General features: G+C 37.8%; 2 protein-coding genes across 3 annotated transcripts in view; both read right to left on the reverse strand.

Moving 5' to 3' along the window:
* Positions 1 to 510: 510 nt before the first annotated feature.
* On the reverse strand, positions 511 to 969 carry LOC122646233 (secreted RxLR effector protein 161-like). Its single transcript, XM_043839737.1, has one exon. It carries the CDS (start codon positions 967 to 969, stop codon positions 511 to 513), a length of 459 nt encoding a protein of 152 aa, XP_043695672.1.
* Positions 970 to 12,422: 11,453 nt separating this feature from the next.
* The window catches only part of LOC122645809 (LRR receptor-like serine/threonine-protein kinase FEI 1), a 73,552-nt gene continuing 72,055 nt past the window's right edge, over positions 12,423 to 13,919 (reverse strand). For both annotated transcript variants that reach the window (XM_043839175.1, XM_043839176.1), the window contains exon 15: positions 12,423 to 13,123. In XM_043839175.1, coding sequence (XP_043695110.1) covers positions 12,905 to 13,123 — 219 coding nt within the window. In that variant the 3' untranslated portion in view covers positions 12,423 to 12,904. The remainder of the gene's footprint in view (positions 13,124 to 13,919) is intronic.

A 13,919-nucleotide genomic window follows, 5' to 3' on the forward strand; every position in this document is an offset into this window, starting at 1 on the left:
ACAAACAGACACAGCATACTCAAACTCCCCCTGCTTGCAAAACCTACAATTTCTCCCCCTACTAAGGACAGAAAATCTCCCCATACAGTGATGAGGACTCTCTCTCCCCCTTTGACAACAAGTACAAATGGATGTACAAGGACTCCCCCTGAGCCCATAATGGGAGCAAATCATCTACAATAAGCACCCCTGCCCCTCTGCACCTCAGTGCCTGGGAATAAGAACCACTCCCAGCTTCTATCTGAGGAACTCAAACTATTCCTTGGGTGATGGTTTTGTGAGGATATCTGGCAGAGCACATTACCAGCTTGTGGGGATAAACTCCAATCTCACTACTCCTTCTGTGACCTTCTCTCTAAAAAAGTGATATCTAATTGCAATGTGCTTTGTCTTGGAGTGCATGACTGGATTCTTTGAGATGTTGATAGCACTTGTATTATCACAATAAATCACCACAGACCTATCAACCTCAACACTCAAATCCTTCATCATCAGTTTCATCCATAACACCTATGTACAACATGATGTGGCTGCTATATACTCAGCCTCTGCAGTAGAAAGGGAGACCGAATCTTGCTTCTTGCTATGCCAAGCCACTAAACTGCCACCCAAATAGAATGCACCACCACTGGTGCTTTTCCTATCATCCACATCACCTGCCCAGTTTGCATCTGAATAAGCTGATAATGTGAAGTCCTTGGTTCTAGGGTACCACAAGCCATAGTCAATGCTACCTTTCAAGTACCTAAAAATTCTCTTCATAGCTGCTACATGAGTTTCTTTGGGCCCAACTTGAAATCTTGCAACCATACACACAGCCTGCAAGATATCAGGTCTACTAACTGTCAAGTACAAGAGACTTCTAATCATTGACCTATAAGTGGTGTGATCAACTGATGGGGATGCATCATCTTTAGTCAACTTGCATCTAGTCATCATGGGTGTACTAACAGGTTTGCAGTCTTCCATGGTGAACCTTTTCAACATTTCTCTCACATACTTGGATTGACAGATAAAAATTCATTCTTTTAGTTGACTGATCTGCAACCCCAAAAAGAATGAGAGTTCACCCAACATAGACATTTCAAATTCTGCCTGCATCTTCTCTGCAAAGTCTCTACACATCTCATTCTTGTGGCCACAAAAATGGATGTCATCTACATACACAACTACCACAAGCTGACTATCTACAATTGATTTCACATACAAATTACTGTCCACCATGCCTTTTTTGAAACCCAAATGACATAAATAGGTGTCCAATCTAGCATACCAAGCTCTGGGAGCTTGTTTCAGCCCATACAAAGCTTTCCTCAACCTGCAGACAAGTGTAGAATCTTCACTGAGTTGAAATCCATCCGGTTGCTTTGTGTAAACTTCTTCATCCAATGTGCCATTCAAGAAAGCAGACTTAACATCCATTTGATAAACCTTGAAGCCTTTGTGAACTGCTAGTGCTAGAAACAGTCTGATTGCCTCAAGTCTTGCCATTGGAGCAAAAGTCTCCTCAAAATCAATACCTTCTACTTGAGCATATCCCTTGCATACAAGTCTAGCCTTATTTCTAACAACTTGACCATTTTCATTGAGTTTGTTTCTGAAGACCCATTTTGTGCCAATTACATTTTTGTCAACTGGCCTAGGAACAAAATCCCATGTGTGATTTCTTTCAATCTGGTCAAGCTCTTCATTCATGGCTTTCATCCAGCTCTCATCTCTACTTGCCTCCTTAATAGTTTTTGGCTTAACTTGTGAGAGAAGAGAGTAGGTGTTGGAGTATACTCTTCTAGTTTTCTTAGCTGTACTCCTAGTTCTCATCCCTGCATTAGGATCACCTATAATTTGATTTTCTGGATGATTCTTAACAGTCCTGCTTTGCCTTTCCTGCTCATCTGTGTCAGTGCCAGACTTGTCATGTTCATGCCCATGTTCATCTCTTCCTTCTTGCCTATCCTCACTTGCTTCACTCACTTCAGTGAGGTCTTCAATTTCAATAGAATCAGCTCCTGAGTTAGTAGAGGAATCTCTTTTCTCATCAACCTTGACATCTGCACTTTCCACAATTTTGCCAAGTCTTTTGTTGTAACATCTTTAGGCATTGCTTGTGGTGGAGTAGTCTAGAAAGATGCCCTCATCAGCTCTATTATCAAACTTCCCTAAATCTTGATTAGTATTTTTGATGTAGCACTTGCTACCAAAGACTTTGAAATGTTTTACTGTAGCTTTCTTACCAAACCAAATCTCATAGGGAGTTTTGTTCTCATGAGCTCTCAACATACACCTGTTGTGAATATATACTGCAGTGTGTACTGCTTCTCTCCAAAATTTGTTACCCATGCCATTTTCAATCAACATGGTTCTTGCCATCTCTTAAATAGTCCTGTTCTTCCTTTTTACAATACCATTCTGTTGAGGTGTTCTTGCAGCTGAGGTCTGTCTTCTGATGCCATTTTCATAACAATATTCTTTGAAGTTTGTCCAGGTGTACTCACCTCCTTTATCAGATCTCAGACATTTAATCATTTTCCCTGTTTGTTTCTCAACTTATTTTTTGAAGACTTTGAACATTTTTAATGCTTCTGATTTGTGCTTCAAAAAATATGCCCATGTCATTCTGGAGTGGTCATCAATAAATAAGATAAAATATCTCTCTCCTGTGATGCTCTGTGTCCTCATAGGACCACATATATCAGTGTGCACCAACTCCAATGGTTGACTAGTATGATACTCTTTTGACTTGAAAGATACTCTAGTCTGTTTCCCTTTCTGACAAGAACCACAAATACGGTTTGATGGCTTTTTCAAAATAGGTATATCTCTAACAGCCTTCTTTGAAGAAATCTTTCCAAGACTGTTAAACCCAATATGTTCAAGCCTCCTATACCATAACCATGTCTCTTCTTCCATGCTTACCATACAAGTGTCTTTATCTGTCTCTGTCAAAGTGTAGAGATTCCCTGAAGTTCTTTTTCCTGTGGCCATCAACTTCCCTGTGCTTGTTCTTCTAATTTCACAGCCTTGGCTATTAAACACCACTTCATGTCTTCTATCACAGATTTGACTGATACTGAGTAAGTTGTGTTTAAGTCCTTCCACATACAAGACATCTTGGGATTGCACCTTCCCATTGTTGACGCTAATGGTATCCTTTCCAACTATTTTAGCACCATCATTGTTCCCAAACTTCACTGACCCACCTGCATAGGTCTCTAACTTCTCAAACCTCTTCTTGTCTCCTGTCATGTGACTTGAGCGGTCACTATCAAGAATCCATGGTGTTGAGTCCCCTTGAGCTTTGAAAGCTGTTTGTGCAACCATAGAACTGTTGCCCTTTTCTGCACTGCTCTTCTGAACCCAAACTCCACTTCTTGATTGAGGTTTCTGTAGTTGCTTCTCTCTAGGAATTTGCCTCTTAGGCTTGGTTGCTTTAACACTTCTGACATTACCCTGTCTATCTCTATTGTATGGTCTCTGTGGAGGAAATACAGTTCTGCAGTCCCTGGCAATATGTCCATAATTGCTACATCTGTAGCACTCAACCATCACATCCATCAAGGGTGCAAAAGGATTTCTGTCAACAAAGTTTGGTGGACCAATATTGAATTTGCAATCTGAAATTTTATGTCCAAAAGTATTACACTTGAAACAATGACCTTGAAAGAACTGTCTTTGTCTCATTGGCTCTCTTTGCCATTTGTACTGAGCCCTGTGATCAACAACATTTCTAGCTTTCTGTTTAGAAGGATAGTAATAACCAAAGTTCTCTGCTCTCTTGCCTGGCCATGCCATTTATTGTTGTCTAGCATGGTTAGTCTTATGGGGTGGAGTTTGGTTTTTCTCAACTCTCTTATCCTTCATAGTAATAGGATTCTGAGCTCTGCCTTTTTTTTTTCCCTTGGCACTCTTTGATGATTCTTCTACAAATCCAAGACCGAATTTGTTGTGAGTTGATCTTTGAGAACTAAGGAGCTCATCAAGCTTCTTGCTACTAGGATGCACTTGTGAAGATGTTTCTATGTCATGTATACTGGAGTCATTCTCGAACGCAGCTACCTTTGCCTTGAGAGCATCAATCTCTTCCTGAAAATCAGAATATTCAGCTAGGATATTGGACTCATCTTCCAATTTAGTCTTCAGAGATAGATTTTCTGATTTAAGCTTTGTGTATTCTGTCATTTTCTGTGATAACTCCTTTTCAAGATCTTCTAAAATCTTTCTTGATTCATCTGCTTGCTTTTTCAATTGAAGAACTAATTGCTCTTGTTCCTTAAGATTTTGTGAAACATGTTTAACCTTCTTTCTTTCTTTCTTGAGCTCTTTGAGAGCAGCTCTAAACTCTTCTTCAAAGTTCACCTCTCGTTCTTCTTCATCTTCTGAGATTGTGCTTGTTCTAAGTGAATCATCCTCTTTTTCTTGAAACACCATAAAAATGGCATGATCATCTACATCATCATTTGATTTAGCTTCAGATTCTTCCTTAGATGTGTCATTGCTCTTCTTAGAAATGAAACTTCTTTTCTTGAATTGATTTTTCTTGGATGACTTGGAGGAAAACTTCTTCTGTCCCTTGAAACTTGTTTTCTTTTCTTTTTCATCATCACTCTCTATTTGCCCCTTGTGAGGACATTTAGCTACAAAGTGTCCAACTTTACCACAGTTGAAACACTTAAATGAAAGTTTATTTTTATACTCCCCTGTCCCCTTTTTTAGCTTCCTATTGAAGTGGGCTATGATCTCATCATCATCATCACTGTCTTCTTCACTTTCAGGTTGCTCTTTTATTTTTAATTTCTTCATTGCCTTAAATGCTGCTTCTGTGTCAACTGACTTTCCTTTGCCTTTTCTCATCTCATAAGCTGTAAAGATCCCATGTAGTTCATCTAAGCTAAGTACCTCCAGATCCTTAGCTTCGTCAACAGCTGAAACCTTGGAGTCAAATCTGTCTGGTAGAGATCTAAGAATTTTCTTCACAACAACAGAGTCAGTTAGACTCTCTCCCAGTCCTCTGATGGAGTTTACAACCCCATTGACTCTAAGCATATAATCTTCAATGTTTTCTTCATTCAACATCTTCAATCCTTAAAACTGAGCTCTATAAACTTGGAGCGTAGCTTCTTTGATTTTTGCATCTCATTCGTGGATGCTTTTTAGCTTGTCCTAGAGTTATTTGGCATACTTGCATTCCATCACTTTTACAAACTCACTGTCAATAAGAGTACCTTTGATTGCATGCATGGCTCTACTGTTGTTTTCATATTTCTTCTTCTCTTGGTTGTTTGTAGGTGCAACACCAGTCATGGTGTATTCATTCAACACTGAAGCCCAAACATCATATTTAAGAAACCCCAGATTGGTCTCCATTCTGTTCTTCAAAAAAGCATAATTTGTTCCATCAAAGTGTGATGCCTTTCCTGAAGACCCTTCTCCTGAAGCCATACTGACCCTGAATCACTCAGCTACCTATGAAGCTGTCACTGAGTCCTAAGCTCTGATACCAATTGTTGTTCGATGGCTATCACTGAGAGGGGGTGAGTCAATGATACAATTTATCAATTTCTTCCCCACTGGCACTGGTAATTATTGGGCAGATCTGAATACAAATCACAAAGTCGTGTACTCACCCCAGGCAGACTCCAAGGCTCTACCAAGCGTGTACACCCATCCTGCAGCCCACACACTTCAAATGCTAATATATATATAATGTAAAAATCCACACGCACAACACAAGGTATATGTGGTTCGACAAGTTGCCTACATCCACGGAGCAATGCCACTAAAGGCTTCGTATTTGCCCAATACTCAACTTCGCTGCACCCACAACTGGGAGCACCTACACCCAAATTTTCTCAGCATAGAACTGAGAGGACAATTAATGCCAGTACAAAAAGTACCCACTGCCTGAGAGCACCCACTCCCAGTATTTAGCACCCACTAAATACAGAATAAAAATCAATAGAGTTGGGTTTATAGCAACACCCTACAATCAAGCTCAAACTAGCTTAGGTTATCAACATGCATCACCTAACACTAGTAATAATAGAGAACACAGACAATCACAAAGAAAAATAGGAGATAAAAAGTCTTACAACCATTTGTCTGTATCGATCTTAGATGTGATGGAGCCCACTAGAACTACCAACTCTTTCCTTGTAAAAAGAGACTTGGGCTTTCAAGTGCACACTGCCATAATGGGACCACAGATAGCTCCTTTCTTCTTGTCTCTTCCTTTTCTAGTATTTCTTCAAAAATCACTCAAAACTCCAATTTCCTCATGAACAATACTCCAATAAGCAAGTTGTAATGTTCAAAAACCATTGAGAATAAGCTTGATGCAACCCAAAATAGCCTTATATTTCTTCAAAAATCAAAGCTTGAAAGAGAGAGAGAGAGATTCCATCTTCACCCTTTTGGTTGCTCTTTTTCCTCAAGCAAAAACCCCTCTTTCTTCTTTTCTTTTCTTCTCCCCATTTTTTTTCTTCTCTTTTGCTCTCTACGGTTCTGTACTTCTCTCTATGGAGAAGAAGACCACTTATCTTTTTACAATAAAGGACTTTTAGAAGAAGTACCAAAATAACCCTTTGAGATGAACTAATCAAATCTTCACAAAGAGAATCTTCAAAATGGGTATTGCTAAAAAAACTTTTTGAAAAAGTCAATGGCACGTTTTTTGAGAGCTCTTTGGGAAAGTAATTTCAAAATAGAATATTTTAAACTATTTTGTTCTCAAAAGCAACGTTACATCACCAACTTCTTGTAAATTTTAAAAGAACCCCTTGTTCCACCTATTTGTGTCATTGAAGACAAAATTTATATTTATTTGCAAACAAACCCTTGAGACACAAATTGAATCTGTGATGCTGGCCGAGTGCATGAGATGAAATCCAAAATTTCTAGATTTGCTTCTATTATGCACACCCATACGAGAAAATTCATAACTCCCTCGTCTGACGTTGGATTGACGAACCGTTTGAACCGATGGAAAGAGGACTCGACGAACTAACTTTTTTTAGCTCAAAGCTCTTTCAAAATATGATGCAGGATCCATTGAAAAAATCCCTGAAGGTACCACAACCGCAGTGACTTATGAATTAGAATACAAGAGTGAATCCAAAGACCACCAAACACCTCCAAACACTTTGTATCACTACCAAACAAAGTTTCCTAAGCCACTGGACATTGTCATAGCCTCAAGACTAGTCATCTCAACACTGCATTGCACTTGGTTGCCAACAATGACAACCTATATGCAACAGGTTATTGACAATCTCGATGCCAACTATGTTAGTAACCTGTGTTTATTGGATTCTTCTGCGAACATTTTTCCTCCTCTAAAGTAGTGCATGTGGATCAGATGAGTCCTTCCATTACTTCAAAGAATCGTTGTGGGATCTGAGTTATCTCCCCAATCCTTCAAAGAATCAAAGTGGGAAGAAGGCTTCTCATCCTCCATAGCCGGATAGGATCATTAGGAGTAAGTGTAAGTGATTGGTTGTTTTGGATTGTCTCTTCTGGTGTTGAAGATGAAGTTGTGACAGTGGATTGTGGCTAGTTGTGATGTAGTCCTTATTGATGTTCATGTTCTATGGATTTTTTATTATTTTAAAAGAAAATGATATATAACTATAACTATAAAACTACACTGTGTCTTTATAGTATCTTACTTAAGCTTCTATGGTTCTAATACTAGAGTTTGACCGAGATCTAGCAGCAGCAAGAGCAATACTACTTATCCGAGTCTCAAGTAATTGAGTTCGCATTCAAAATCTAGAAGCGTCTCAAAATGAGCTTTAAGAAATATATGGTTGAATACCAGCCTATCACGTTGTCGAGATAGCTCAATACTGAAAGTAGAAGAAAAGGGTAAACCCTGCTTCTGAAGATGATTTAATTGTCTATTAATGACTTCAATATTCTTTTCAATATCATAGAAATTAGTCTAAATATATTTTATATCTTCCTTTTCTAGGGTTATAGCTAGGGATGTAAACGCATATTCGAAAATCCAAATTTGATACGTGTTCGTATCCGTTTAGGAGAATCCAAATCCGTCCGAAACTAATCAGATATGAATATGATAATCCCTCTATCCAATCGATTATTATCCGATTCGTTTAGCAATCTGAAAGTAATAAAATATCTAAAATATATCTCTGTGTTCGTCTATCCTTTTACGTTACCTTATTGGATTTTGTTATCTTATTTTTATAAGTTTATAAGTTAAGATAATGTGATTCTTTTTCTAGATTTTCTATTGGTTTATATATATTGTCTTATAGAATGTTATAACATGGAATCACATATCTATGAAAATAAATACAAGAGAAAATCAAAGACTAAGAAGAGTAGAAAAAAGGGGAGTCGCTGAACTCTCAAATCTAAACCCTAGCCCTCATCATAAAAACGGTAAAAATGTCAACGGATAGTCGAAAATTTGTATTCGATCCATGTTCATATCCATTTAAGAGAATCTGTATTCAAAAAATACTATCCGGAAATTATCCGAATCCGTCCGAATATAATCGGATACGAATATGATAATGCTACTATCCGACCGAATTCGATCCATTTACATCCCTAGTTATAGCCTGTTCAAGTAGTCTAATGCGTTTAAGTATATGAAGTCTCATAAAAGTAGGAGATTGATTTCCCGAGTTATGTCATTTTTTTCTTTAAATATCATTTGCAAATCTATTTGCCAGTTAATAATATATAAGAGAAAAGCTACAGCATCAGAAGGACAAGAACGAGCATATAAAGCAAACAATCTATCTATATTAATAGATGTAAATGAATATCTTCTTCAATTAGTTGTAAATCAAACTTCAATTCTTGCACACATAACATTAATAAAATGTACGAAATAAAGATTGAACTTACACATGTATCTTACAACACTTGTCTGAATGAGGAAACATACAATAACAAGCGGACCAAAAACTCTCTGGAAAGCCGGTAGTGAACTTGTCGTTGAACAGTATAGAACCAGAGAGCTGGTCATAAATCGCAGAGATAATATCAGAGATCTCTTGAGATTTCATACAGATTTACAACTCACTAAAGCATCACTCACTAAAACAAACACTCAAGGAGAATACAAAGTAAAAACACACTTGCAGAAAGGAAATTAAAACTTCTTCTATCCATCATCTTGTCCTCGCCGGTTGTGTCTTATATAGACTTAATTTTCGGACTTCAGGGGTCTACAAATATGCTGACTTCAAAGCTAGTGAAATCCATCGACGCCTTTTGCTATCAAAATGAAGATAAGATCCACCGACACAGTGCTTTATTAAAAAGACATTCTAACTTTATGGGTGGAAGCAATAATTTTACATCTGACGAGACATTCCACAGGTCTGAGGGACCCTATTTTCCTCTTTTGTTAAATGCAAAATTATGCAGAGCAACCTTATCCCTTGGTGTTGGATGATGTGAAATAAATTTGTGGAGATTCTTATCTTTGTCCAAACTGAAAAGTATTTTCCGAGTCACGAGCAAGATCCACTGTGACTTCAGAGGTAGACATTTTGTCTTCTTTTGGCAAAAGAGCATCAAGGATTTTTTGATGAATTTACTCAAAAATCCAATTAGGATTTGCTTTACGAATAGATGCAATAGTGGAGGAAAGATCGTCAGGTTGCTGAGGGGTAGAACTAGAGCTTTCTCCAAAGGAGAATGCATCAGAATATGTTCCCCTTTTAAGTGGGATTTTTCTAGGAACGAGTCGAGAGACACAATGTAGTTATATATCATTTTCTTCAGTGTAGTTATATATATATATTGTTCTTTGGACTTGTTCTTCGGTTTTGATCTTGTGTCTACATATATTCATTTAAAAATAATTAAAATAATTCTATTTTTATTCTAAAAGTAATTTGATATTCTTTTTAGTCTTTGTTTGCTATTCTCATTAAGAAGGCAAAAAGCATGGTGTGATGTGACAATTACTATCATTGTTACTCATGGAGAGTACCATTGTAACATTGAGAATTGTTAAGTGACATTGGAATATGACAAGCATTGTTAATGGAAAAGACCTGTAAGTTTAAAAAGTTAGAATTTGAAAAGTTTTTTAAAAAGAAGGAAAAACCTTTGGTTATTATAAAATGGTCATTATCGATTTTGTCGTTTAATGCCAAGCCACATAGATGTATTTGGCTTATAACAAGCCACCATCTCGGCTTTGCAAGTCATATCAAAGTGAAATCATATTTATTTGAAAGATTAATGGAACATTTATTTTAATTCTTTTGGGAAAATCTATTTGGATCAATTTATATTATATAATTGTTTGCTCCACATGTACCCATTTTATTTTTCAATGGGAGCATGAGTTTGGGTATTTGGAGCGACTTTTTTTAGGATGTTTCGTTTACTATTCCGTGCTCAAATATGATGACATTCATCAGTTAATCACATGGATGAGATAGGAGTTCATTCAACGATTTATCAGTTGGTCCTTACCAAAAATGCAATCAACTAGCTGAAGATGGGGGGGGGGGGGGGTGCTTTAACGATCCACAGTTATAGCATCCCTGTGTGATAAGTTGGTCCAACATACTACCGTTACTTCCCAGGTCAGTCCACCATCCACTCTCCCTGGAACCGTTACTTACAATTCAATCTTTCTATCTTCTTTAATGACCCATGATCCATCTTTAAACATCTCAATTACTCCATTCAATTTGTCTTTACAATCTACAAATACTCAACCTTTCAACAATTTCCAAGTCAACCCATCTTTATCTCTTCATGGAACCATTACTCATAACTTAATGTCTACCCATTCTTTAAATATCCATGACCTCTCTCATAACTTACCTAACCCCATTACCATCCAACCTCTTAACGGTTTCCAGACTTTATCAAACTCTCTCATTAACCCTAATTTATTCAATTGTAAAGGTTCCTAGGCTTTATCAACCTCTCATTAACACTCACCCTTAAGCTCATCAAGTGGGCCTTACCCCTCAAGCGTTTACAACTCATCAATTGATTTCAATCCTTGATGCACAACAACGGGTTTTAAAAATTAAACGCAAATCTAAAGGTCTATAACATTAATGCTCATCATGGGGTTTCAAACTTCAATGCACATCATTGGGAGTCATATGTTAATGCATATCAAGCAGCCAATGGAAAAGTTAAGAGTAGCAAATTGTCTGCCTACAACATCTTCAACCTTTATTCCATTGATTTGCGATGGACCAATTTGGAAACCGCCAACATCTGATATGTTAAAAATTAATGCTCATGCTTCCCTCTATTTGGATGCAGGTATTGGAGGAATTGGTTTTATTATAAAAGACTACTTTGGAGTACAGATTTTGATGATTTCAGAGACGTTATTTTTTAATTCTGCTGCTGTGGGAGAGGCTCTTCCAGTAAGGGTGGCGCTCAAGGCAGCAGTGAGGGAAAGTCTTTTGCAAGTTCAAGTGGAATCGAACGGTGCAACTCTAGTGCATTGGATTACAAATCAAGGTCATCCTTGTACCCTCGAGATCGATCCACTTCTCAAAGGTTTATATATCTTTAATGATTGTAATTTTTCTTCTTTTTCAAAGGGAGCAAATGATAGCTCATTCATTTGCCAAAAAGATCTTGTCATTAGAGCGTATGACAGTTTGACCTATTTCCACTTCTTGGTTTCATAATGTGTATAAATTAAGGCTTGGCTACTACGCACTCCTTTCATCCTTTCTTATAAGAACATGAAATAATATGATTGACTTGTTTACAGAGAAGACAATAGCAGAAACCCTTGTTTCGGAACCTACTGCAGTCCAGCAGAGAAGAGGAAAAAGCCGAGTATTGCAGAGAGATGATGTTGATAAAAAGGAGAGGACTGGGTATGCTAGCGTTATACCGTAAGTTAGCACCCTATATGGGAGTCATTTCAAAGGGATAAGGAAGTCATTCAAATGGAGCACTAGCTTACAGTGTACCACTAACATACCCATCCCTTCACCTTCCTTTTATCAACATCATCTCTCTGCAATATTCTGCTTTTTCCTCTTCCCTGCTAGACTGCAGCAGGTACCGAAACAAGGGTTTCTGCTATGGACTTCTCTGTCAACAAGTAAATCATATTATTTCATGTTCTTATAAGACATCAAACATCTATCTGTTTCTGTACCTATCAGTTTATCATTTGGTTCTGATTTCATATGTGAATAAAATAATATCAATTCTATATATTGTTCCATAAACCAGATCTGTTTCTCTGTTACACTTTGATAATGGTTGCTTAGCCTGCTTCTGTTTCTATCATTGTTAAACCCCTTATGCCCATCACATATATGTGAATTATTGGACCTGTAAGCAGTAGAGATCAATATCTCATGTAATAGAGGTTTATCGGATATCAGACTACATGATGCAAGACGCTAAGGATTATCACCCTCTTTAAAAAAAAAAGATGATGTTGCTAACTGTCTTGCTTGTCCATGGAATAGCTGGTCATTGAAATGGAGATGCATTGTACAAAAATGGCAGGTAAATATTCATGGGTGGCTGGCACAGAAACACATTTTCTATCATCCATATACAGGTAAATTATGCGAATAATGCCCAAAAAAAAAATTGACTAGTAAATAAGTATAAACAAAAGGAAGTGGAATCTCAATCATACAGAGAAGGAACCAGGACCTCAAACCCATGTGAGATCAAGGAGACTGAAAATAAGATTACACTGCCGATCTCCTTGTTCTGCAACAAACGCTCATAGCTGAAGCAGGCATGTTCAGTTGTCATAAATCTGCAGAAGAAAGAATGAAAGAATGACAGAACAAAAATGAAGTCCACAGATTCCAAGCCTTCATTGCAGCCTGCATCTTCTTCACACAAGACATAAAAAGCCACGTGGAATGTGAGCATGAGCACACTTGCTACTATGCCACGAGGTTCAATCTGAGTTGGAATCATAGAAGTCGCTTGGACATGGGGTCATGACCTCAGATTCTAGTAGCTGGACCACCCTATGCATGGTTGGCCGGTCTTCTGGGATGGAAGATACACATTGGATTGCAACTGAGAGCAGGGCATCAAGGCTTTCTGCCTGCACCCCTTCACAGTGTGGATCAACGATATCTCTTTGCCTGTTCTCAACAACTAGGAAATTCAACTGCAAAAGATAATAACAATAACTAACAAATAAATAAACAGGGTTTGATAGGGGTCGGAACAAGAATGTCAATTACAGGTAACAAATAAGACAGTGCAGGAGTTGACAAGCAACAACACTGACCAACATAAGAAATTTCTTGGTTAGACAAATGCTGCATAACCAAATTTGATGTGCTCAGGGTGCCCCAAGGCATGCTTCAGGTTGATACCCTGGAAAAGCCCCAATGCTTGTATAGAAAATATATCTCCATCTTGGGCATAAGCCTATTGGGGTAAAGCATGACATTAAGGCATATGCCCCATCCTTTGTCATGCCTCACCCTATGCACACGACTCATAGGGAGCACCAATTTTACATCTTATTAAACGTTTGAAGTCCATTTATAACTTCTGCCCTATCTAACCCAAGTTCAAAGTAGAACAAACATGACAAGATTGCAGGGGAGAAAGAGTAAAACCCAATTCCGATTTTCACAAAGTAGAAAATCAAACAATGATGCAGAGGGACTTCAGATCTGTGGTAGGTATGGAAAACAGAGTATCCACCAGCCCTGATTTCAAACCTATTTTCTCTCAGATTTCTCTCCTGATTCCAGATATAGTGGTTGTGCCTTTGAGTCCTAAATCAGCCTCTAGCATATTCAATGGGTTGAAGTTTTGTTTACACAAAGTTATATTACAGGCAGACTTGCTTGTCCGCAGGTTATGGTCTCTATCACTTTTAAATCGAGGCCTTTAGTTTGCAGTTATCAATTTTATTTGTAACCAGTTTTAAACAACCCTCATTAGTAGGG

This window comes from Telopea speciosissima, chromosome 11 (genome assembly GCF_018873765.1).
Source record: "Telopea speciosissima isolate NSW1024214 ecotype Mountain lineage chromosome 11, Tspe_v1, whole genome shotgun sequence".
Classification (NCBI taxonomy): domain Eukaryota; kingdom Viridiplantae; phylum Streptophyta; class Magnoliopsida; order Proteales; family Proteaceae; genus Telopea; species Telopea speciosissima.

Coding starts and splice junctions, on each gene's coding strand:
- LOC122646233 (XM_043839737.1), bottom strand. CDS start 969: ATGGAAGACTGCAAACCTGTTAGTACACCCATGATGACTAGATGCAAG.